Below are 27,437 nucleotides of genomic sequence, written 5' to 3'. Positions count from 1 at the left end.
CACAAACTTAACACAGCACAGGGCCCCACAAACTGCAGGCATTCAATAAATATTTGCTATGAATATAGTGTTAAGTGAAAGAGATTATTCTTTCATAAAGTACTATAAAGAAGCTAAATTAACTAGCCCATTGGCCCACAGCCAGTAAGTGGTAAAGCCAGGATTCAAGCCTACGTCTGTCTAGTTACCAAGTTGGCGCTCTTTTCACTTCGAATGTGCTTCCTGTATCGGGCAAGCGACAGGCCAAGGACCTTTGGTGGGTACTCAGAACCACAGGACAAGTATGCTGTATCTTCCCGGAAAGCAAATTTTACTCCAAGTTGATAACTTTAAATATTTCACATATAAAACAAACACCAATATATTATGAAAGAGAATAAAGAATTCATAATTAATAATTTTAGATGATATGGGCCATCACGTTTTCATTTTGTGATAGCTCCAGGCGCTCTTGAGGATACAAGTTCATTCTCCTCTGCTACTAGACATACACTGATAGAAGAAAATCCGAGAATCAAAAAACCACTCAATAAATACTTATTGGGCACCAAATACCTACTAAGCATGTGTTAAATATCAGGAAAGAAATGTAGTCCCTGACCTCACAGAGCTTAAACTATTCTAAAAAAAGAAACAAGTCAACCAATTAATAAAAGTGCTAAGATAGATGCCTAGATCCACAGAAACAGAGGAAAGGTATCTAACTCAGACTCTGTACTCATTTGGGGGGAATTGGGGGCAGCTGTAGGGAATGTTGAAGCGTTCCCAGATGGTCACCCAAGCTCTGCTCTCATCCCTAAGCTGCTTCCTGAAAGAGGTACAGCAATTAACTAGATGGGGGGAGGGACTCATGGAAAGAGAATATTTAAGAAGTTATCAATTTTCAGGAAAACCGCAAGTATTCCTCTGAAAGGGCTCGAACCAGTGCAACATAATCAGAAAAAGAAATCACTGTTTTACATTATATTTGAAAAATATACAGAAAACGAAATTAAAATTTAATAAGATGCCCAGCTTATAGTAAAAATATGAAAATTAAAATATCTTTCATCTATCAACATGGCAAAAATTTAAAAGAGATTGTGAAGAAACTGACCCTTTTAAATACTATAGATAAAATATATACTGTAGACAAAAATATAGAATGGTACCTCTCTCAAGGGCAATTATGACAACATGTACAGAATTTTTAAATGTGTAAATCTTTTATCCTACAATTCTATTCCTAAGAATTCATCTCTAAAAAATAAAACACTTTAGACGGATGCTTATAACATAACTATGGAAAAATATCTAACATACGTCAAAGGGATCAAGTGAACACGTTAGCGCATCAATACAATAAAATACTGTACAACCGTTAAAACGGATGAGGTAAACTGTGGAAGGATTTTCATGAAAAATTGTTAGGTAAAAATGGCAAGCTAGGCTAGCTTCTGAAGAACTGAAACCTGCAGACACGTCAATATTTTCCACTTTTATAAGATAAGAAAGGTGAAAACTGCCTGTCTGCTGACCTCACTGGGCCACTCTTGTGAACCAAATGACCCTTGACCAGCCACGGCCACCCTGACAAATAATTCGACAATCAGTTTATCATTTGTTATTTATGCAACTAGAAGACATTCAACTAAATAAAGTTCAGAGATCCTAAAAAAAAAGAAAAAAAAAAAAAGGTCAGCCTTGAAATTACCCAGAGGTTATACCTAGGCAAACAAAAAAGATAGTTTACTTTAGTTACCTGGGTAAATCCTAAAGAACACAGAGCCATGCCAAAAAAAAAAAGGGGGCTGGTTATATCACAAGATATACACTATGATTCCCTTTTAAATTACGTGCACCAGTGGGAATGTGCATCTGCACACACACACAAAAGCACATTCCAGGAAAGAGCTCAATAACTGACCCGGCCTCACACTGGTCCTTAGAGCAGTGGGTAACGATTAAGATGGGATTCCAGTATCACGAGCTGGCAATGGCTCTGACACTATAGTCTAATCCCCTGAAATCACACCATGATTTCTTCCAGCAATACTCATAAAATTGTTAATTCAGCTTCTGAGGCTATAGTGATGTTTACGATGTCTCTCATAATATCAGAGGATTTTCACCAATTCCTTTCTAACAGTGACTGGTATGCTGAGTGCATATATATTACAGTCTGCCAACAGAGCACCTCGGCACGAGGAAGCACTCAGAGCAGCAGACACGGGGCGCCTGAGCAAGGGTGTGCAAAGAAAAATATTTCAGACACAAACAGTGTAACAACTAAACAGGGTCATACAGGGCATGATAAACAAGTAATGACTGGGAACACCATTAAATGACTGACTTCTCACCAGAAACAATAATCAACTGTCATGTTTCCTCAATTGAAAGCTACACAGCTGGTTTAACAGCAGCTTGGTGGGGAGAAGGGGGGTGGGAAACAAATCCATTGTGTTTTCCTGTATATCAATTTTAAGTCACAACTCACTTGAGAAACATTAAAATATTTTAAACACATGTTAATGAAAATAACACATAAACAGAGTAAGTCCTAATTTCCTATCTAGCCAACTGGGTGACGAAAAAATACAAATGATGCCCCAAATGAAAATTATCTAGATGTTAACATCTGCAAATAGCTTCAGTTTAAAATATAATTCTTAACAGAAATACAAAATGTTCAGGATTTATGTTCAGGAACAGCAATCTGTATACAAATAGCTTCAAAATATTTTTATGGTCAACATCTGGAGAGGCCTGAAAGCTAGGTTAACATTAGATCTGGTAATCAATTGTCCATCTTCCAAACTGCAAGCTAGAGATGAGCGCAGGACTGATTCTAAAGCACACAGTCCGGGCCTCGGAACTGTCTAAGAGCATTAAGGATAAACTCAGAAACAACAGTTGCTAAATACTTCACCATTCAGCAGACTTGAAGCAGAAGTTAACGGTCACAAGCATGACAATGCTCTTAATTGCCTACTGCCATAACTGAAATAGGTCAGAGACCTAGGTGTGCCACTCAGCCTCTTTAAACGGCAGTTTTCTCACCTAAAAGATGAGGATGATAACTGTACACACCTCATGGGGTCACTGTGAAAATTAATATGAAAATGCATGTAAAGCATTTAGTATAGTAACTGGCACAAAGACCCAATAAATGTTATTCATTCCGTTGTCACTAGAAATTAATACATTTGTTGGAAGGTATGGAATCTCTTCCACAAATTTTGCCTGTGTATTTGGACACAAAAAAGGACACAGATCATGAAAATAGCCTCATAATTTGAAAATCATCTTCAGCTCTTCAGCTAAATCTTACTCTTCCTGGACCAGCCAGGCCAAACTTCAGTTCCTTGACAGGGCTGTGTCTTCACTGGTTCAGGAATTATGTATAGTGTTCCCTTTGCTTAGAAGATTTTCAACTCCACTGCCCACTCCCAGGCCTGGCCTGACGAAGGGCAGCCATCCTTCAAGTCTCCACGCAAACACCACTTCCTCAGGGAGTCCTGCCCAAATCCTCTTGTCCAGATGAAGTGTCCCTATTTTATGCTTATGTCCCCGTCTTATTCAGAGTACTCTGAAGCTCCCATATTTTACTCAATTAACAGTGTTATTTAATGTTATGACTTGCCCAACAGATCATAAGCTTTGAGAAGGCAGAGACAGTATCTGTCTTATTCACCGCTCTATCTCCAGTGTGAGCTGCATGGCAAGCAATAGAAGCAGCTCTACAAATATTTACTGAATTAAATGAATGAAGAAGAATTAAAACCACAATGAGACATTACCTCAAGCCTGTTGGAATGGCCATTATCAAAAAGAACAGAGATAACAAATCTGGCATGGATGTGGAGAAAAGGGAAGCCTTCTGCACCGTTGGTGGGATTAAAAATTGGCACAGCCACTCTGGAAAAGAGTATAGAGGATCCTCAAAAAATTAAAAGTAGAACTACTTTATGATCCAGCAATTCCACTTCTGGGAACATATCCAGTGGTAACAAAAACATTAACTCCAAAAGCTATCTGCACCTCCATATTCACAGCAGCATTATTTACAATAGCCAAAACATGGAAATAACCTAAGTGCCCATCAGTGGAGGAATGGATAAAGAAGTCGTGGTATATATACACAATAGACTATTATTCAGTCATAAAACCAGGAAATCCTACCATTTGCCACGACACAGAAAGACCTTGACAGCATTATGCTAAGTGAAATAAGTCAGACAGAGAAATACAAATACTGTATGGTCTCACTTATTTGAGGAATCTAAAATTTAAAAAAATTTTAAAATAAACCAAACTCACAGAAAAAGAGATCAGACTTGCGGTTATCAGAGGCAGGGGGTAGGAAGAGGGGGAAGAGAAGAAGGTGGTGAAAAGGTACAAACTTCCAGTTATAAGATAAATAAACACTAAGGATGTAACGTACAACATGAGGACTATAGCTAACACTGCTGTATAACATACAGGAAAGTCGTGAAGAAAGTAAATCCTAAGAGTTCTCATCACCTGGAGAAAAACTTCTTTTTTTTCCCTTTATTCTTTTCCTCTTTCTTTTCTTTTCTGGTGTCTATATGAGAAGGTGTCTATTTGAGAAGCTGAACCTATTGTGGTAGTCATTTCACAATATATGTAAATAAAATCATTATGCTGTATTACAGCGATGCATGTCACTTCTCAAGAAAACTGCAAAAATAACTAAATAAATGCAGAAGGACCTGTTAGGTTGGTTAATGATAATTCAGTTCATGCTCACATTTGAGAACTACTGCAGCTCCTGATAAGCCCACTGTCGTTGTTCAATCACATTCTAGTAAGACACTTCAAGTTTAAAATCTAAGTACCACCTTTCTGGGCTACCCATTTCATACGATTTAGCTCTGCTGTTAAGACAGGATCAAGCCTACCATGCTCTATACGCAGTGTTAACATTTCTATTAAAATGGCATGCAGGGGATCGGCACGGTGGCCGAGTGGTTAAGTTCACACGTGCCGCTTTGGCGACCCAGGGTTCACCAATTTGGATACTGGGTGCAGACCTACACACCGCTCATCAAGCCACGCTAAGGCAGCGTCCCACATAGAGGAACTTGAATGACTTACAACTAGGATATACAACTATGTACTCAGGCTTTGGGGAGGGGAAAGAAAGAGGAAGATTGGCACCAGATATTAGTTCAGGGACAAAAAAAAAAAATGGTATGCAGACGAAAGCCAAGCTACTCAAAGCATCGGTGGCATTTACTGATCTCCACCCTAAAGATGTTTCTGAAGAATTCCACAGCTTAAAAAGAAAAAAGAGTATGAAAAGAATCGACAATTTATCAATGAAAATCTTACGGGCCAGAAAAGTGAAGCGATTTGTTCAGCATCAGAAGCTAGATCTAGAGCTTAAAAGAAACTCAGGACCCAAGGTTCCTGGTTCTCAGTTTGTCTTTCCACTCTAGAGCCTTTCTGGTGCACTGACAACTGTTGTTCAAGACATTCTAAGGAATAATCTTGAAATGCAACAAATAATCATTCAATGCTACCAAGTCGTTTGTAAAGCTTTTTATAACTATGGATGGCCAGACATCTACCACATTAGAAACTCAAGGGGGAAGGCCTGGGCCACGCATGCTGAAAAAGTTCCATGGGTGATTCTTACCCCAACGAAGATCAAGAACCCCTAATTTAATTAACTAGCATTATTTGCTCAATGTCTACTCTGTCCCTAGCAGTGTTCCTGCTCTCAAGGTTCTTAGGAGGAGACAAGATTTACTTATATAACTCACTTAGAGAAGAAAGTTAAGACTGTGTATAATGAAGTGCTGAATTACCTAAATGAACACAAATTAAGCTCAATTCAGAGAAAGTAGGACAGGAGCACAGGCTTGAGAGATCAGCTATTTGTGGAGATGGAATAACGGATAGAGAGGTCCCTTATGATAAACAAAGGCAGTTTTCTAACAGTGCGCACAGCAGGAGTCCCCAGGCCCTGTCCTGCCCTGGCCTGGGCCCTGGACAGCAGAGGGAGGGCGCTTCTCCACCCTATCCCCATTTTAACCAGAAGAGCCCCACTGTTACAACTTTCAGACATTAAGCTTCTGCCTACAATCCATTTTTATTTATTTAATTTTATTTTTTTTAAAGATTTTATTTTTCCTTTTTCTCCCCAAAGCCCCCCGGTACACAGCTGTGCACTTTCAGTTATGGGTTCTTCCAGCTGTGGCATGTGGGATGCTGCCTCAGCGTGGCTTGATGAGCAGTGCCATGTCCGCACCCAGGACTCAAACCAGCGAAAGCTGGGCAGCCAAAGCAGAGCGCATGAACTTAACCACTCGGCCACAGGGCCGGCCCCTACAATTCATTTTTAAACGAACTCCAATGGCTCTTAAAAGTTTGAAAACTCTTATTTACAAACACACACAAAAAATCAGTGAAGTAACTTGTCCCAAAATCACAAAGGTAATTAGTGATCTGGAACCAGGTCTCTCAACTCCCAGTGGCCTCTTCACTCTCCCACACCACGACATTCTGAGGGAGGGACCGTGTGAGCAGGTGGCAAAGATTCTCACGGAGCAGCCCAAACAGCAGGCTTACTTTCAGGTCAAGTGTCTTTAACTGGGATGGGACTGGGGAAGGGAGGAGAGAAAAGCCTAAGCAAGTATCAGAGTAAAATAGAGCCACCCTCCCAGAAAAGCTCTTCAACACAAAGTTTTAGGGAGATATTTTTAAAAACGAAAAGCTGAAAGAAGAAACACTGTGCTTGTGGGGGCCTATTAGGGGACTTCCTGGGTGGAATTGTTGAGTCATGCTCTTTAAGGAAGTGGTAAAAGGTAAGGATGCACAGGCAGGGATGGGGGCTGGATTACAGAAGGCCTTGAAATCAAGAATCAGGTCAAGTCCACCACAGGGCAGGCCTCCGCTGAGTCCAGTTCTGGGAGAGTATTAGGGGAGTACGCTCCCTCTCCAAGGTGCTGGCTGCACAGAGACGCACAGCCTGCAGGCAGGCGCCCCCAAACCAATCCAAAGCTGAAGTTCGTCCCCCTTACAGCAGCACAAGTAAGAAAACGGCTCATTTTACTTTTTTGCTCATGTAAGAAAAACTCTTACAGTACTTTAAAAACGCTTCTGATACCAATTTGTCACTGGCCACAGCATCCCTCTAACACTGGTATCATCATCATCTTATTGTTGAAAGAAACACAGAGAAGTCAGTGCCAAGTCCAAAATGAGATGTCTAGAATTTACAATGTTCAGACTCAATGCTCAGTCCACACACACAGTGGCAGGCGCATAAATCTCAATCTTAATATTGTATGTTTATCACACATTTAATTCAGCAAAACTTTTGTGATTTTCACAATGTATTTACAACCTGATAATATCCACTCATTCACGTCTCAAATGACATCTCTAAAACTGCATTCACCACCTATACCTCAAATGGCTCCCTCACCCAGCTTTCCCTACTTCTGTTCATGGCACTGCCCTTGATAATCTAAGCTCAAAACCTTGGTATCCCCCTTTGACTCTAATTACCTGCTAAATACGTTAAATTAAGGGCTTTGATCATGGCTCAGTCCAAAACAAAAAGGTTCAATGACTCCCTAACCGCCTAGCAAATGAAATCCAAACTCCTACACCACCAGCGCCGGGCATCCTAGGCTCTCCATCACCTGTCTTCCGCCACTCCCTAACACACAACCTAAGTAACAGCCAGCCTGCGAGTCAGGCTATTCCCCAAACACACTTGGTGCTTATTAACCACCTGACCTTGGGAAAGTCACTTAATCTGGGCTTTATTTTACTCAACTATAAAATGGGTATAATAATACTTGCCTGAAAGGACCAAGTGCGGCAATGAAATGAGAGTGCTGCTATAAAGTTTAAGGTACTATAAAAATATAGACATTATCATTATGGCACAGTTATGGTAATTTTATGTTATTTATACCTGACTTGCTCCAGAAAGGATATAAGGTAGGGCACATAAAACACAAAATAACAAGAGCTTACAGATGGAAGCAATAAAGGAAATACAAGAGAAAAGGTAAGGACATAAAATGGAACTGGGAACAAGGCTAAGAAAATGCATACCATAACTGCCTATCTAACCGTTCAGGTCAGTCATTTGGTCTAAACACCATAGTTAGATTTGAAAAGGAAACTACGTCAATTAGACAATTCAGTGTCCAGGAGACTGAAAGCAAAACCATTGGTCAGAATTAAAATAGTTCGCACTGCAAAGACCAGGCAACAAGTTCTCCCGAAGGTCCTTATTCTGTTTGATGTAACGGACAACATCCTCAACATCTTTACCACGGATTATCCATTTCACTACATCATTCTTAGATTGAAAGCCTCTCGAGGTCAGGTAACTGTCTTATTACGTTTGTAAGTCTAACAGCACTTAAAGCAATTAGTCAACAAACCACACGCTTCAATTCTTATATACTGGTTTCCATGGATTCACTCCCTCCCTATTTCTAAACATCTCACACCCCACCATGTTAATCCGAAAACATCACTTTTCTCACTGGGTTGCTTACTTCCCAAACCTCCACCAGCCTCCTGCACCCAGGACAAATGCCTCATTCTTTGCCTACACAGCACAGTCTTGAACACAGCTTCCCCTGCAGCGCCCTTCCCTGTCTTCTCATTCCTCCAATTCTTTGTGCCCTTTTAAGCTCAGCTTAAAAATTTCACCTTCTACTTAAAGTCTTCTCTGACTAGCGGCAGTGTGGAGAGGGAGAGACTGGGGGTATGGGGAGGAGGAGACAGGAAAGTCGGAAGTCCGTGTGTTCTCACCCCTTACTCAACACACTGTGGGCAAGTCACTACCCACTGTGAGAATATTTCCTCATCTCTGAAGTACAGGCTTTAGGACAGATTGTATCTAAATTACCTTCAGGCTACAACGGTTCTAGCATGCTCTGGTTCCTACAAACTTGGACACACCCTGATCTCTACTCTGATCACTTACATCTGTACATATTTTAATATGTAATTATAGACATTGCTTTTAAATGTTCCCTGCTAAGCAAACACATACCAACTCCTCCACAACAGAGTCTTATAGTCCCTTGTTAGCCCCAAAAACAACTGGCATAGGACCAAGTACAGGGCAGATGTTTTTTGTAAGTTAAGAAATGTTTAAATAACTATTTTTAAAAGATTGATTATAATCTACTTGCACTGCAGTATGAATCAGCAAAAAAAGCATTTTTTTTTTCATTAAGCAGACCATTAAAATAAGTGTACTAAAACAAGAAAGTAGCCAGGTCACTTTTCTCTAAAAAAGTATACTCACTCTGTAGGTTACAAAGCCAGCCAGTACACCTCTACTACCTTAGGTGATGACACGTTAAACACAAATGAGTTAATACACGCAACGTAATGTTTACTTCCAGCCATTCCTGTATATATCTTCTATTGCAGAGAAAGTTCACTAGTCAAAAGAAAGAAGACCTACATAATTTTTATTATTTTACTGAATTAACTTTACACACTATTGCTATGATTCCAATATAAAAACTACTAAAGTTACACGGAGAATTATGAAATAAATCATGTGACAAACTAAATCGTACAATGACTTTTAATATTGCAGGCTAACTAAAGCTACTACTAACACTCACACAGAGCTTAGTTTTGTGCTTGTCACATTGTGTGTTTTTTCAAATTAATATTATGTATCCTTTTTTGGATGAATATCCAGTTTCCTGGACAGCACTTTAAAAAAAGAATGTGATAAATCTAGAAGTTTGCCAATTCTTCTTTTGCTCATTAGCAGCCCTGTCAGCAAAATCCAAGCAACACTGAAAACCTGAGTATTTGCTTAACTAAAAAAAAGAACTAAGAAGAAAAAACAAAGGAGCTGTATTAGTCACTGAGTACAAACATGATAGCCTATCAATGCTCAATTAACATCCTACAGGGAAAACACACAGAACTCTATAAACTACGTGCACTATGCACATGTAAAAGCTTCCTCACATCAGAGGTTCTGAAACTCAAGACAATTCTCATACTCCAAATTCTAAATACACTGCAAATGGATCAGTAAGTCGGGCGATGGCTCCACGTAAGATGTTTTTATTTCCAATGCTATTACTGCCGAAAGAGTTTATAAGGACTCAAGGCCAGTTATTTCAGTACAAAAGAAAACCAACTTATTCCTAAGAAGAAATACAAATCTACAAAGCTATTCAATTATCTTTATTCATAAGATGTCAATAATGTGCAAAAATGTTCAGCAAAAGAAGACGGATAAGGAAACTGCTATTCTCTGTGAACTGTAATTATTACCTCTTTCAATCTTGATTCCACTCAAAAAGATATTTATCTTATTTAAGCAAAACAATAAAGACAAAAATTAGCAAAATTCTGGTCCAAAGAGTTTCCTAAAACGAAAAGGAGGAAAGAATTCATTCTGGAGGGATGCAGAAACTCAAGTAAAACAGCCGTGTCACAACCAAATGTACACTCTAACCCTAATGGTAGATTTCGCTGAAGAATCAACAAGCGCGTTCGCTCAGGCTCTTAGCATTAAAGGAGGCAACAGAAACAGGAACATGGCTGACCAAAAAGGGGCCTGTTCTGTCCGCGACTCGCTCTGTTCTGTAAACAATAATTAGCTGAACAGTTCTAAACACATCACTTCCATTAGGAAAACACATCCCTGCTTAAAATTAGGCTTCACAGTAAGCCTTTACTAATCACAAAAACTGCAACTGAACCAATGCTGCTGTATAAAAGCAAATTAATGACAGTCACGCGCCAGTATTTTTAAGGAAAATTAATTTTTATAGTGCTTGAAAGACCAATATGCAAAGACTCGAGCTGTGAGTTTTCAACACTAAAAACAAAACAAAAGGGGCCGGCCCTGTGGCCGAGTGGTTAAGTTTGCGTGCTCCACTTTGGCGGCCTGGGGTTTCAACAGTTTGGACCCTGGGCACGGACATGGCACCACTGCTCGTCAGGCCACGGTGAGGCGGCATCCCACATGCCACAACTGGAGGGACCCACAACTAAGATACACAACTATGTACTGGGGGGGTTGGGGAGAAAATCAAAAACAAAAAAAAAAAAAAAGGAAGAAGAAGATTGACAACAGTTGTTAGCTCAGGTGCCAATCTTTGAAAACAAAAATAACCGATAACAATAAGACAATGACCGCTACATGTTATAGTCTTCCTAGTATAAAGGAGACAGATATTCACGGAAGTGAGTGACCAATTTTAAAAACACAACTTACACACACACACACACACACACACACACACCCACTAAATTCAACAGGAAGCAATACAGATTCAAGAACTTCAAATATTTCATTTTTAGTGGAAAACACTTATGAAAGATAACATTCAAATTTCCAGTTCTGTCATTTTAAAACCACCTGCCTAAAATACTCAAGGCTCCTTTAAACATCTTTGGTGGCTGGATAAGAGCAATTTAACATTCTGAGCCCTAAACTTATTCCAAAACCCACTGACCAGATGAATAACAGATTTAACAATTACATTGACCTAGGCAGCAATGAAACATTTTATTTCTCCTGCTTTATATGGCCATCGATGCAGAGAATAGTAAATTAAAAACATGGCAGACTACTACACCATTTAAACCTGAATAATAGTCGCTGTTTGTTTTTTCCTTGACTACTGGGATTTTTGACAATGATAAAATGAAAGGAATTAGAAACTAGTTTGGGGAAGAGGTTAAAAATTACTTGTACAGTAATGGCTTGGAAGCAGAGCAATGTTTAGAAATTAAAAACATTTGGTCAGCTGTCAGACGAATTTAAGACCTAAATTCAAAAGTACCATTATAATCAAATAGGTGGGGCAAGCTAAGAAGGAAGTGACAATGAGTTTTCTGAAAACTTTCGGAAAGCCACCTGACAGATGCAAAAGGAGACAGGCAGGTTACAACTTACCAAGGCTCAACAGTAACCTAAACGCTCCGTCAAAGCTGGGCTCAGAGGTCAGTTAGGAAGAAGGCAGAGCCACGCTACCACATTCCCGAGGGCATTTTAATCATCACTTTAAGATAAACTAGTTAAAAATATGGTGAAAAATCTACTAATCCCCTAACAGGAAAATCTACTAATATGCCAAAATGTACTAATATGTCAAAGACTAATATCTCTCCTAATACGTCAAAAATCATATGTGGAATCACACTACCTCACAATGCAACAATTTTAAAAATCACTAAACAATCAAAATGCTCAAACTTGGTCCAGACTAATTTATGACAAATCCAAAAAGGATTCTAAACTATTTGTTAAAAAACTGCTTGCAAATCACAGGCTTTCCTGTAAGTATTCTACCTTATTTTAAGTACTACAATTTCAACCTAAAAGAATAGATAGCCCTCATTCTCTTCAACTTCACTTTATTCATTGAAATATGTTCTAGGACGAATGACCTCTCCTTCTTCAGCGTGGACTATGATTAAGTCAAGAAAAGCAGCTTCTTATTGGAGTTGGGGATCACAAAGAACCTATCTAAAATAAGCACGCACATGGCTCACGTCTATGGTATACTTACTTAAAATCCATAGTCTCCACTTGAGAATCTGAGGAAATGAATTTTTACAATAGCATGGAAAGCCAGCCAAAGTATAAGGCCAGTTAACAAAACTCATCCTTTTCCATATTACAAAAATTCTAACAGTGAAATTTTGTTTGTAAAATACAATGTACATTTTATCATCTAGGATAATAAAATATCCGCAGCCTCAGTAGTGGTTAAATTGCAGCTATAAAGGAAATTGTCCCGAGATAAATGGTTTCCCTATGAGAAGGTTCCACTGCTACACTTCACCTCAGGACAATAAATCAAATTAACTGCACCTTGTCCTCTCCAATGACATCATCAGTTTGATCACATCTTGGGAATCCGGTGCAAAAACATATGCTATTTAAGGCATGAAATCATATCACTGCTTTTTGTCCATCCGACCTCACGCTTCAGATCTCTGAAGCAGTCATTCACCTGAACATTCTCATGAAAGCTCTTTATTTTTTTTCCTGCTGCATTCAGGGCCTGCCTACTGGAGGCCTCGAAAGAATAAAAACGGTGAGCACCAGTTATTTGAAATTGGCTTGCTTTTAGCCCATCAAATCTAGAATTTTGTTACAAACTAAACTGAAGACTAATATCTCACAAAATAAGTACCTAGCAACTGACCATGAAGTCTCTTAACATAATTTCAAAGGCTTAACACAGCAGTGTTAAACAACACTTCTGGAATACTTTCCTCTACTAGCGGGGGTAAAAAAAACACCAATGAGAAGAAACACTGTTTTTAAAGAACACACTACAGCTATACAAAATAAAAAAGAAAGAAACTTTACCAAGGGAAACACTAAAAATCAAAATTACGGTTTCTTCCAAGTAGCAGAAGTTAAGCTGCCTTTCACAGACCACTGTCCTAAGTATACATAAAACATAAAATCAATTCTGACAACTTCAGAAGAAGGGCGGTGTGCCGGGAGGGGAGTAAGCTCCAAGATCAGGGCAGGCACAACGTCTGTGTTTATTCTTCTATTTTCACTCACTGAACCATGACACAAACATACAGAGAAAACATAACCCCATTTCTGTTTTCAGGAGTGTTACAATTAAAATAAGCAAGTCTATGACAGTAATAGCACAAAATTAATATCAGTCCCATTTTAAATCAGAAGGAAGGGTTGAAAAGGGAACGCACCACTGAGAAATTGTGAAAGCGCTGTTAACTAGAATTTCTAGAATACTTGGCTATTCTACAATTCCTAGAGAAAAACTATTGGTTTTACAAATACTGCAGACCTTTACAAAGCCTTAAAGGGTTTAACTTGGGGGCAAGAGCCCAGGCCTTGGGGGGAACTATCCCTAAAAAAAAATGATTTATTTCTATTACACCAAGATAGGTTTCAATCGCCTCTGAAAATGAGAAGACAGAATTTTTTTCCTCAGGCCCAATATTACTGCAAACTCTAAGAAAGCCTTTTTAAGAAAAAACAAAACACGACAGAGTTGATGCTGAGCTAGGAGCTGTTTTAATGCTCCTAAGGCCCCAGGAGGGTTTGTTTCGCCCGCGGAGGAGGGGTATGCGTGTGGAAGTTGGTGGGGGGAGTCATTTTGGTTATTAGTAAATAAATCAAGCGGCAGAGAGCATGAGGCCTAGGCAACTGCTGGAGAAGCCAAGGCCTAGCTCTGCCCCTTCTCTCCAGCACAGCCTGGGTTTGATCTCAGAGCCCTGTGGATTGCCAAGGGAAAAAAAAAAAAAAGAATCATATCGAACCACAAAAGCACATGGGGCGAATGTAAAATATAAACACGGCGTTGGGCTGTGAGTGGCTGTTATTAAAGGTCTGAATTACTAAACATGAGAGGCGGGGAAAGCCAGGCGGCCATTTCAATAATATAAACCTCCCCGAATTAGACATTATTCAAATGAGAGAGGTTCGGCTAAGCTGAGTGTAGAGAGGACCCTGCACCCAGCAAGGAAACGCCACCACGGACCCAGGGAGGGGGACCCCCGCCCCTGCCCAACTCCCCAGGAGAGGGGCAATCCAGACTGTTATCAACTTGTCAGGCCAGTCGGTTCTGGGGCAGGGCAGGAGGGCAGCCTGCACAGCCGAGTTCCCGGGAGGCCTCCGGGCGCTCGGGCCTGCGCGCGCGAGGCCCCCAGGGCCCGGGCCGTCCGAGAGGGCGGGCGCGGGGGCGGGGGCGCCCGAGGCGCAGGGCACGGAGGGCAGACCCCGCCGCGCACCTCCCACCGACGCCCCGGGGAGCTACGGCCGGCGGGGCCGGGGGCCCGTCCGGGACCCACGGGGGCTGTGACCGGCGGCCCAGAGCACACGGGGCGGCCCCGGAGAACACCCCTCCGGGGGAACTTTCCCCGGGGCCCGCCTCTCAACCCCGCCGCCCCCAGGGGCGAAGCGGACCCTCGCGCGGGCTGCCCCTCGCAGCGCCCACGCCGCTCACCCCTGCCCCCCCGGAGCGCAGGCCCGGCCCGCTCAAGCGCCGCACCGGGACCGGCGGGCGCGGCCGAGGTGCCCGGGGCCGTGACCCCGGCTCGGCCCCGCTCGGCCCCGGGGCGGCGGCGGGGCGCGGGGCGGGCAGGGCGCTCTCCCCCGGCGCCCCCGCGGCGGGCAGCGCCCCCGGCCGGACCCGCCCCCGGGGGGACGCGTGCGGCTGTCCGGCCGCCGGGGTCCGCTCCGGCCCCGCCGCCTCCCCGGCATTGTGCTCGCCGCCACTCCAGCCTCCTCCACGCCCCCCCACCCCGCGCCCGCCGGCCCGGGGCGCCCGCCCGCTCCCCGCCGCGCCCGCCGGCCGGCAGCTATGAATATGTAAAATGTCTTTATTGTCCTCTCCCGGTGCCCCGGCCCCGGCCCCGCCGCGGACCCGCTCGGGTTCGGGCACGGCGAGCAGGCGGCCGCGGCGGCGGGCCGGTGCCGGCGGGCGGGCGGCGGCGGCGGCGGGGTGGGCCGGGGGCAGGCGGCGGCGGCTCGCAGCCCCCTTTGCCCCTTGTCTTCCCCCGCCGCCTGGCCGCTCCGAGCCTCTTTCCCCCTCCGCTTGGCGCCCGGCGGGGGCTCCGTGCTCCCCGGCCCCCCATCTCCCCGCCGTTAATTATAATAATCCTGAGTACTAATAAATTATGCTAAGTCGCGGGGGGGGCAGCGGGAGCCGGGGTTGAGTATGAATATGAATATGTAAAATGCTGTAATGATTACCTGCTGCTGCTGCCGCCGCGGCTGAACTCTCATCTTGACTCGCTGCTCCTCCGTCCGCCATTTTGAATATTTTAACCAAAATCGCCCGGTCGATAAACCCTCCCTCGCTCCGGCTCCCCTCCCCCCTCCCGCCCTCCATCCCTCCTCCCTCCTCTCCGCCCCCTCCCGCTTCTTCCTCTCCCCGGGCGCGCGCCAGGGGGCGCGCGAGGCCGTCCCCTCGGAGCAGCCCCACCCCTTCGGGCGCTCTGCGCACGCGCCTCCTGGCGGCTGGGACCCTTCCGTAGCTAAAGCGCCCTCCACCTGCCGGTCAGCCCCTCGCTTCATTTTCTCGTCTCGGCTCTGCACATGCGCGACTTTCTCCACGCGCCTGCAATTCGGTTGGCGCATGCGCTCGCTCCCCCTCGCGCCCTCCTGAAGCGTAACCTGCCTATGAAGTGCCTGTGCTGGGGTTTACGATCCTCCTTTTTCCTCCTGTCTCGCTCCCCTCCCGTCTTTGCTCCTGCTTGCCCCAGTGGCCAGTGGCATTCTAAAAGAAGGGCAGGGGACACAGGGGCTTAAAAGCGTGGGGACGCGGCCCCTCCACTGCGCACTTTCCGAGGCTTTCGGCGCCCTTGAAACGCCAACAAAGCAGGGGCCGCTCCCCTGTAGGTAATTTCCGGCCCTGCGGGCAGGTGGGGGCGGAAACGCTGGCCGCGGGGAGCCGGGGCGGAGGCACCTGCTGCGCGCCGCGCGTCCCGCTCTAAATTTGAATCCGAAGTAGTCCCCGCCCCTGACTCTGCGAGCGCCCGAGCCCCGTCCCGGCCACCGCGAGGGGGAGTGTCCTGCGGTGGCTTTAATTAGCCCCAATCTCTTCTGCTCTACTCGTTTCTGACCCGGGCCGGCCGCCTTCCTCCGGGGCTGGGCGTCTTACTAAGCCGCTGATTTCCGCCCCTACCCTTCCTTCGGCGCTCCCGGATCGAAGCGAATAGCCGACCCCCTCGTCTGTGGATAGGCGTTCTCCGCTGCCCTTCGCCTAGGGACACCTCTCAAAGTCTAGCGGTAAACTGAAAACTGATGACCTAATAAATAAAAAGGTCGAAATCAGCGGTAGCTTCATCGTGAATTTTACTTTTCTGTGTTTCTCAGAGAAAATAGGACGGTAGGCGTCTTCCGTTGTAAATATCTTTCTTGGTGACTAGTCATAATGTTCTGAGATTTCTTTATCTTTAATGGTAAATTTCCCTGGACAAGACCCAAGTCTCATTACTTTTTGAACTCTTAATAAAGCCCTAAGACTTTTCTCGTTTTTTGAGTAAAAAGTATGTTTCATGGTAAGTTAAAAGAAGATCAGTCCTATTCAGTCTTGTCTTGGAGAAATGACTATAAAGTTTAAAATGTTTAGAATTGCAGGTTCTACATTGAAAGAAACTGATCTCCGTGAGGTAGTCAGCAGTTATTTTAACGGCTAGAGTTTTAATCATGAGTCTTAGCCTGCTCATTGAATTCCTTACACTGTGCAAGTACAGTTAAAGCTATTGTCAGTGACAGCCAATGAATTTGGGGTGGGATTGGTTTATTCATGGTAATTAAGCCTTAGGGTGTGTGCATGACTGTTAAAGTCAAATAATTGGGCTACCTTATAATCTGATTATTTCAGGCCACACCAACCAACACAGTTAAGGAAATGCAAAATTTATTCATGCTACAATCTGGAAATAAAGCCTAAAATAATTCCCCAGTGTTCTTATAGGGAAAGTCTCAGAACCGTCCACCTATTGGAAATTAAGTACATGCCCCTGCTCTGAGGACGATGAATTTGAAATCGTCTCCACTAAAAAAAAGAACTCAAATAGCCTTATTTAAATTCCTATCTTCTGTTTAATCTTTGTTTTGATCTTTGACTCAAAAAGTAAATTAATATGACTTTCAGAAAGTAATTGAAGCCAGTGTATGTGTTATTCATTCTTTATTTCATTTCCATAAAAGGAAATTTTCATGGAATGAATTTTTAAGGAAGAATAGCTCTGTGAGAAAAAAGCAGTAGTTTAGAATAGTCTATCAATGATTCATTTTCTTCTTAATGAAAACAGTTATGTTTCCAAATGTACAATGCCTGGGCATAGTAGGTACTCGTAAATATTTGTTGAATAAAAAATAATGAAAATACAGTTATATATGTTAGGATTATTTTAAAAATTGATAAAGTCATTTATTCAGTAAATATTTATGAACATCTGCATTCTGCTATAAACTTTACTAGGTGCCAAGGATATGAAAATGTGTAAGACACTGGTTTGACCTCAGCAAACTCACCTGTATCAACTCTTTTTCTTTAATCCTCACAACTCTTAGAAGTAGAAATTCTGTTTATCTCAATTTTCCAGGATGGGGAAATTGAGACAGAGATGTTGCATAACTGGCTTGTATGCATCAGAGTTCTCCAGAGAAACAAAACCAATAGGAGATACAGATATATATATGACTTCCATTATATATATAACAGAGATTTGTAATAAGGCTCACACAGTTACAGGGGCTGAGAGTTCCCAAGACCTGCAGTCTGAAGGCCTGAGAGCCAGGAGAGGCAATGGTATAGGTTCCAGTCCGAGTCCAAAGGCCCAATCCAACTTTATGTTCCTCCCCCATTATCCCATACCCTTAACATCCATTCCCACACGTGTTCCCCGTATTTCTGCCTATATAAATTAGAAAACTCAGGTAGCTCTTTTGCAGCTACCTCCTCATGAGTCAGATAGTACCCTGTTCGTGATGGGCAGCTCAGGTCCTATGGTAACTTGGTGGCCCAGGCTAAGCCTTCATCCTCTACTAAAGTCCAGTAGCAGGCCAAGAGCGGTTTCTCAAAAGGAGAGTAGTTATCCAGAGAGGATGTCAGGGCTTGTTCTAAAATCCTGAGAGTCTGAGCTGTGATCCCCCTGTGGGGACCTGCCAAAGGCTCCTACCAGCATCCCTGTCTGCCACGGGCGCTTCAGGCCCCATTGGACCTGCTAGATCAGATGGCCCAAGTGCAGAGCGGCTTGCACAGCACTCTGGACCTGTTGCAGAGCCTTCTCTTGTTCCGGGCCTCATTCGAAACTAACAGCTTTTTGGGTCAGTTGGTAAATGGGTTGAGTAACACATCCGAAAGTGGAATATGTTGACTTCAAATTCCAGAGGCACGCTAGGCATTGTGCCTCTTTTTCGGCTGTAGGAGAGGCCAGATGCAACAACTTATCCTTCACCTTGTAAGGGATATCTTGACATGCCCCTCACCACTGGACACCTAGAAATTTCACTGAGGTACAGAGTCCCTGAATTCTTGTCAGATTTATTTCTCAACCTCTGACATGCAAATGTCTTCCAGTAAGTCTAAAGTAATTGCTGCTTCTTGCTCACTAGGTCCAGCCAGGATGATGTCATCAATGTAATGGACTAGTGTGATAGCTTGTGGAAGGGAAAGGAGATCAAGATCCCTACAGACTAAATTATGACACAGGGCTGCAGTTGATAGACCCCTGAGGTAGGACAGTGAAAGTGTACTGCTGGCCTTGCCAGCTGAAAGCAAACTGCTTCTGATGGGTCTTACTGACAGGGGTGGAAAAAAAGGCATTTGCCATATCCGTAGCTGCATACCAGTTTCTGGGGATATGTTAAATTGCTCAAGCAGTGAAACCACATCTGGTATAGCAGCTGCAAGTGGAGTCACCACCTGGTTAAGTTTACGATAATCCACTGTCATTCTCCAAGATCCATCTGTCTTCTCTACAGAGTTAAACCGGGGTGTGGTGGGAATGACCTCCCCAGCATCCTTCCAGTCCTTGATGATGGCACTAATCTCTGCAGTCCCTCCAGGAATGCAGTGTTGCTTTTGGTTTACTATTTTCCTAGATAGAGGCAGGTTTAGTAGCTTCCACTTGGCCTTTCCCACCATAATAGCCGTCACTGCACAGATCAGGGAATCAATGTGGGGATTCTGCCAGCTGCTTCAATTTTCCAGGATGGGGGAAATTGAGGCATAGAGGTGTTAAGTAACTTGCCCAATGTCATACTACTATTAAATGTAGAGCTGAAATTCAAACACAAGTTAGAGGCTGTTCTCCTAACCATTACATTTTGCTGCTTGCTTTGGCTCAGGCAAAATCCTGGAGGTGCATATAGTTGAGTGTGGGAAGAGAACATATTAGCAAATAATGTGTTTGTATGTAATCTCATCATAATAAAAAATATATTCATGGTTGAAAACTTACATTCACACAAAAACACATACTCAGATAGCAGCTCTATTATAATTGGCAAAAACTGGAAACAATCCAGATGTCCTTCAACAGGTGAATGGATAAACAAACTGAGGTACAGTCACACCATGGAATACCATTCAGCAATAAAAAGGAATGAGCTATTGACATAAGCAAAAACTTCAATGAATCTCAAAAGCATTATGCCAGTGAAAGAATGCAGTCTCAAAGAGAATCATACTATATGATTCCATTTATATGACATTCTTGAAATAACAAAACTGCAGTGATGGAAAACAGATCAGTGGTTGCCAGGAGGTAATGGTAGGAGAAGGTTCAGCCATAAGTGATAGCCACATGGGAGGTTTTGGGGGGTAATGGAGTTGTTCTGTACCTGATTGTGCTGTTGGTAACAAAAATCTACACATAGGATTTTATATATATATATATATATATATATATATATATATATATATGTATGTATGTATGTATAACACACCTACCACATACATACACAGACACACACACACACAAGGTATAGAAGTAGTACAGGGGCATGATGAGTAATTCTGTCTAGATGTTACTGTTAGTGGATGTTCTTTAGTTAGCAATGGTAATGTGTTGATGTGAATGTATCCATCTGTCTTGCTAAAGTGCAGCACAGAAGGCTTTGCAGCCAGGTGTGGCCATGGGACTAAATTTTGGCTCCTGAGTTGTAAGGTTTGTTGGGTGGAATTTCTGGGAGCGCTCTTAAAAGAAGCAAGTTCCTTTGTCCTTCCCGTTTTCCCTTCCTGCTGTCTGGAATGCAAATGTGAAGACAAACTCCTGCAGCTTTCTCAAACCGTGGAGTGCCATTGGTCTCAAGAGACCAGACCGTGTTAGGGGCAACAAGCGAATCAGATCTTCTCCATGGGCTGAAGGGAAACCTGGGCCTGGGCCTGGGCCTGGCACACCTTCCTTGAACTGAGGTTAGCTACATGGTTTTGTTAAAGACTGAGGCATCCAGACTCTGGGAAATGTATTTTAATATAGTAATTACCTTGGGTGACTAAATTAAAAATTATCATTTTTTGCAAATACCTCCAATATTACACTTGCTCATAAAGATTATCATTCTAACCTAACAAATCAATTTGTTTAGTGACCTAGGGGTGCATTCATAACTAAATTAATCTTATAGCAGAGGCTTTCAAGTCACGTTTCATGAAGCCCTTAGGGCTGACTTGAGGTGGGATGGAAACCAGCCCTTCTACCTCCTCGTCAGCTGAAATGACTCTCTTTTACCTATATTGGAGTTCAAGATATGATTTCATTCAAAAACATAGTATTACTACTTAAAAAATTATATATATATATATATATATATATATGAAATTTGCTGTCTTGGAAGATTCAACCAAAGTGTTTCACTGCTTAAAGGTACATATACTATAGATATTTCATTGAAGTAAAGCAAGCTTGTTAATGGTAACTTAAAAAGTTTTCAAGATAAAATGATCATGACCATTGTATAGGAAGCATTGGGACCTTGATCTACTTTTCTTCCATGTCTGATAATATACCCAGAAGTTTTCCAAGGAAGATTTTGATCCTGCCTTAGATATTTCCATGGTCCTCCTCCTTGAGCAGGTGGAGAGGCCTTACATTAAATTAATGAATATATCGTGATCACATATCTTAACATTCATAAAAGGGTGTCAAATCTACTGACTGTAGCTGACTGCTGCCATTTACGTTTCTACCCTTAATGTACAATGCAGAGTATTTCTACTTCTCAGAGAATGTACACTGAAATATTTACAAGTCAATACTTAACAAAAAGCTCAATATTGTTGATGGAGAACTATCTAATGGATACATAGTCCATTCTCCCCTCTGGTTCAGGGTCAGCAAATTTATGACACTACTCTACTACCATCCCTTCCAAGCCCTGGCCAACTTCTTTAATCCATAGCCCTTTCTTATGCTGCACCTAAATTCTTGCTCAAACGTGATTCTTCCCAACCATTTGTTCAGGCACTCAGTGGCATCTCATCAGTGTTGGCAGGCAGGATGAAATCCACTTGTAATTCCAACTCTAGATACTCTTAAAAGCCAAACTGTCAGAAAGCTGTGCATTTGAAATACATCATTTTGTCCCCTTGGAAGATTCTCTCTTAGAATTATGTTTTGGGCTTACGTCATCAGCTTACATTAGAATCGTAAGAACCAAAGAACTCTGAGAATTGTATCGTATTTATTGTACAGGGATTTTTGGAGTATCTGTCTTCTTTCTGAGGATTCTGTCTTAATATCTAAAGGACAGAGGTTAAGTAACTTGCCCAAGTTCATACAGTAAGGGACAGAGCTAGGAGCTGAATCAAAGGTTGCTGATCCCATATCCTCTCTAGGCCCTCAGATTTGCTCCCTGCCTTGGCTGCCATCTGCCTCCTCAACCTGCCTTCCTCCTGCATCTAGACATTCAGCCCTTTGCTTTGTTTCCATAAGTTTTGCTACCTTTTTTTTTTTTTTTTGCTGTATTCATTGATTCCATTTCTACCCTTCCTGTATTTTCCTGCCTCTTCCTATCCTTCCTCATAAGCTTTTTCTAGATAAACTCTTCCTGCATTTACTCATCAACCCGTTATAATCTGACATCTGCTCCAATCATTTTCCTGAAATTACTTTATTGGAAGTCACTGATGACCTCCTAACTGCCAAATCTGATAACGTCTTCACTCCTCATCTCGCCCCATCTCCTGGCAATTTGACAGTGGTGATTGTTTCTTCCTTCTTAAAGTCATCTCTCTAACTCTGACTTTAGTGACAAATTGTTTCCAATATCTCCTCTTATCTCTGACCGTGTCTTGGTTTTCCTCACTGGATCCTCCTCTTTGTCCCATCTAATGTTGGTATTCTCCAAGGATCTGCCGTTGTCCGTCTCCTCATTGCTTCAAGCCTGTTGATGTCATTCTCCATGCCCACAGTTTCAACTGTTATCTCTCTAAAGATAACCCCCACATCTACACTTTCAGCCCTGATCTCCCTCCCAAAGTCAGGCTATGCTTGTTACGTTTGTCTCTTTCACTAGAATGTAAACTATTCAAGGGCTGGGCTATATTGTCCTCATTTTTTGTTATCCTTTTATGCTTAATGTTATATCACAGGACCTGGACATAGTCTATGCTTAGCAATTTTTTAAAAAACAAATATTTTGCATACTTCCCCCTATATTTTAGTGGCCATCCAATGTCATATAAGAAGGCTTTATTCTTTCACAAGCATCCATCAAGTACTTACCATACACATGGCGTTGCTCTAGGAAAAGCATTTCCCTTTGGTTTTTGGACCATCTTGGGATCAGTACACATTTAATTCAACCTTTTTATCTTCCAAGTCTATATCTATAATTGTATTTTATCTACTCTGAGATGCACATTTCTTCACATTTTAATATCTTGGAAATCAAGATACATCTTACAAGGGATGTGATAAGAGAGCGTTGTGTCATAGTTTAATTAGCAGCATTTTTTAATGCTACATAACATAATTATACATCTTACAATCAATGGCATTTTAAATTCTATGAAATATAGTAATTAAGGTTTAGAAACTTCATTGTAATATATTTTATCATCTAAGAAATATTTCATTATTCTCAGTGTACTAGACTTTCTAAGGCAGGAAAAGAAATATTTTAAGAGGTTTTCAATAATAAAGATTAAAGCAAAAGGAAAGGGACTTCCGTGGGTACAGTAGGTTCACACTTCCAAGCATTTCCTCTGCCCTAAATATACTTCCATGATAGATAAAATACAAAAAGAAAGAGAAAACCAAAAAGAAATGGCTCAAACGCAGTTATGTCCATGACTCAGGAAAAGCGCAAAACTACAAACCATGAGTGGGTCTGCTGCTGGGACCTGTTGGGCTGCAGGCCTGGAATCAGGCAGTGGTGCCTGGAATTTTAGTGCCACAAAGAGGAGAACCAGAAGCAGACGCATGACTGGGAGCGTCCCTGCCCTGTCGCAACACATGCTCACACACACACACACACACACACACACACACACACCCCTTTTGTAATTGGTGGGGTTTTGTTATAATTTTATCTTACATAGATCAAAAATCAAAACTACTGCATTTTATGATCTAGAGAATTCTCATGCTTAGGCTATTCCCCACTTCCCCTCCTCTCTAGGAAATCGTTTTTATTAATTTGTTGCTTATCCTTCCCCCATCTCTTCTTGAAAATATGTAAATTCTTATTTCTCTCCCTTTCTTACACAAAAGATAGCATACCGTATATACCGTTCTGTTCCTTGCTTTTTTCACTTAACTGTATATTCAGAAGATGGTGCCATATCAGGACATGGAGATTTTACTCATCGTTTTCATGACTGTGTGGACTTCAGTGTGCGCGAACCATGGTTTACTCAACCAGTTCTCTCTGGCTGGACACAGGCTATTTACAGACGTTCCCTGTCACTCACAATGTCACAAGGAGCAACCTTCTCCCTGTGTCATTTCGCACTCCCACACACCTTAGTAAATGGAGGCGAGTAAGAGCACTGCCAACCTGCTGCCTGAGGCTGCAGCTTCCCAGGACGTGGAGGAGTTAGCCGAGTGCAAGGACCAAGACACAGCCTTTCAACCAGGGACCGAGCTGCTCCCTGGAGCATTCTAGCATTGTGGGAGCTCCTAACGACCGTCAGAAGACCTGGTTATGGAGTAGAAGCTTGGGACGTGGGGTGGAGGTAATTACAAAACCATTAAACAGCGAGAGAGAGAGAAGAGAGAGAGGGACTTCAAAACAAATGTGTATATATATATGTAGCATATAAATATACATCTATTTCAGAAACAAAACGTGCATATGTAATATGTATTACATATACTTTTAAAACTTAAATTTATGTTAATCTATTTTAAAGTTAGATGTAATAATTTTTTAATTGGGTCTGTACCGTAAGCCTAGACCAAGATCAATTCCCAACGGCTCAAAGATTTAAATGTAGAAAATACAAGTTCTAGAAGAAAACATGAATGGATTCCCTTATATATAAGAAAGCTATTTAGAAATATTATTATCAGAAACACTGGAATTTAAGGCAACAGGAATAAAAATACATGATAACCAAAGGCTAATCCTTCAAGAAGCTATAACAGTTATGAATTAGTATGCAACTAGCAACCTACCTGGAAATGTGTAAAATAAAAACTGACTAAATTACAGAGATTGGCGAGATCACAAGCATAGATTTTAATACAAAAGGAGTTTCTACCTACTATTACTTAACCAGAAATGTAAACTAACCGCGATGCCCATTCTTCTCTTGTTACAATCAACTGAGTCAGACCTCTCAGACTGAGCCCAAAATGTATGTCCCCTTAATGTCCAGCGGTGTCAGGACATATCTAGCAGAGTGCGCTAGATCAGCAGATGTCTGTTTGCTTAAAGGGCTAGGGAAACTTTGGGAGAAAAACTAGCCTAAATGATCCTGGTACTGACAGCTTCACCACACGTCCACATCCATCTTGGTCTTTGAGGGGGATAGGCAGCTAGGGTTTGAGCATGGTGTCCATGACTCAGGTTAAACTCCCGGCTCAGATCCCTGTGAGCACTCACTAATGGCTTCCTGTGGAGAGGCAGCTCTGGAAGCTCTTTGAATATCAGAGGTGATATTAAAAATATTTAACACCTGGGATGGTACAAGCATTGCCCAAACAGAACAGACAATCAACCCATCAGGGTAGATGCCAGCTGTGCCCTATGCTCTACCAGGGCACACCTGATGAATTTCAGCCCTGTCTGTAAGGACCACTTCACAAAACTTTCTATAGGACATCAAGGCACAGGGAGCTTTGATACTCCTCTGATAGAGTTTAATGCACAAAGCAGAGAGAGAGAACTCTGCCCAACTCTGGCAGATCAAGGACTGCAGTGCTTAGGGAGAGGGACCAGCAGCACCAACCAAATGCAACAGCAGCGCGTGGAAAGGGAAGCTTACGTAGATGAAAGGGGATAAAATGGGGGATGCCATGGGTAACTGATTAAATGTATTTGAGGAGGGAATAGAGTATGACAGTTAGGTGTGAGTTCTGGCATTAGCTAGATTTGAGATCTATCCCATTCTGCCTCTCACTGTTTAACACCAGGCAAGGGACTTGAAAGCTTCGTGCTTTGGACTCTCCTCTGTGAAATGGGGATGGCAGTGCTTTCTCAGTGCTCTCTGTTATTGCAGGTGGTGACAGGATCATGGGATATACCCACAAGTTCCCACCAGAAATACCCACAGGGCTAGTCCTGCGTGAGTTGGCAGGGCAAGAGCCAGTGACACAACAGCCACACGAGTCAGCCTCTTGAGCACAAGCAGAAACAGGGAGAAAGCAAAGTGGGACTTATTGAGCTATTGCTCATTTATTTCACTTCAGTTCCATACATATCATTTCCATAGGTAAAAACTACTATAATTCCTGCCGCAGGAAAATTTTAGGATATTGAGCATTCACCATTGTGGGCTAAGTACATACTATGAAGTGCCGTAGATCAGGGATCTCGAAGTAGATACATCTGACTCCTAACTCAGACACAAATTCAGAGCCAGCGGGAGGAAGAAGAAGGAGTCATGGATAACCATTAGCTTTCTGGTTGTGTGGCTAGGAGTCCCTTAAAGATAAGACATTCAAGAGGGGTGACAGGGTTGGAGGTGATGCCCAGCACACTGAGTATAGGACGACAGTTTCCAAATAGAGGGGAGGGAGGGTGGAGGAAGGTGCTAAATGTACATTATCTCATTTAAATACTATGCCATCCTTGGGAAGGAAGGATCGTTCTCACTATATGATGGTCAGAGGGACTGAGGTTCAGAGAAATTTAGTAACTTGCCCAAAGTCACACAGGCACTGAGATTTGAACCCAGGACCATCCTTCACCAGCTTTTCTCACTAAGCCAGGATGCCTCAATTCAGGAGAGAGAAAACTTAGTATTCCTCATTGCCGGATAGTTCTGATTGCTATTTCTTTCTCATCTATTTCATATTATGATAATGTTTTCCTGGAATTGGATGATATAATACTAGAAATTGAAGATGTTTATTCGCTACAAAGATTACATATGCAGGCTTCCTGTCATAATCAAGGGACGTTGCTCACATCATTTATGATTTCCAGTCTTCTCTGTATATGATAATGCTTATTTTAGGAAATCTGTTTTTACTAAGCCTGCTGATCTTCAAGAGGAAAACAGGCAGAGGCAGGACGGTGATAGACCCTCTTGATATTTATCTTAAGGAGTCTATCTTAAATTAGTTTGCTGGGAAGCACTGCATGTGATGAATGCTATAGAGTTTAAATGATACTGTGGATGCTCTCATAATAAAGCAAATGACTCTAATAAAACTATTTTGTTTCATTTCTTCATACAAAATTCATGTCTGAATTTCATCTAGGTCCTAAAATTTTAAATTTCCATAAGTTTTATGCACTATTAAATTTTATCACCACTGCATTATGCTTTTGAAACTGATTGTACAAT

General features: G+C 42.3%; 1 protein-coding gene and 1 long non-coding RNA gene across 6 annotated transcripts in view; one reads left to right on the top strand and one right to left on the bottom strand.

Moving 5' to 3' along the window:
• The window catches only part of POU2F1 (POU class 2 homeobox 1), a 168,616-nt gene extending 152,727 nt beyond the window's left edge, over positions 1-15,889 (bottom strand). The window contains exon 1 of one of the 5 annotated variants that reach the window (XM_003364908.5): positions 15,713-15,889. In XM_003364908.5, coding sequence (XP_003364956.3) covers positions 15,713-15,851 — 139 coding nt within the window. In that variant the 5' untranslated portion in view covers positions 15,852-15,889. The remainder of the gene's footprint in view (positions 1-15,712) is intronic. The other 4 variants (XM_023640482.2, XM_023640479.2, XM_070267615.1 and 1 more) reach the window with 4 other exon arrangements.
• An 823-nt stretch (positions 15,890-16,712) lies between these two features.
• Positions 16,713-27,437, top strand: part of LOC111773438 (uncharacterized) — a 29,733-nt gene continuing 19,008 nt past the window's right edge. The window contains exon 1 of the long non-coding RNA XR_002807819.2: positions 16,713-16,850. This is a non-coding gene — a long non-coding RNA (uncharacterized lncRNA). The remainder of the gene's footprint in view (positions 16,851-27,437) is intronic.

Source organism: Equus caballus, chromosome 5 (assembly GCF_041296265.1).
Source record: "Equus caballus isolate H_3958 breed thoroughbred chromosome 5, TB-T2T, whole genome shotgun sequence".
Classification (NCBI taxonomy): Eukaryota; Metazoa; Chordata; class Mammalia; order Perissodactyla; family Equidae; genus Equus; species Equus caballus.
Note: the sequence above shows the minus strand (reverse complement) of the source record. Positions and strands in the feature narration are given on the sequence as shown.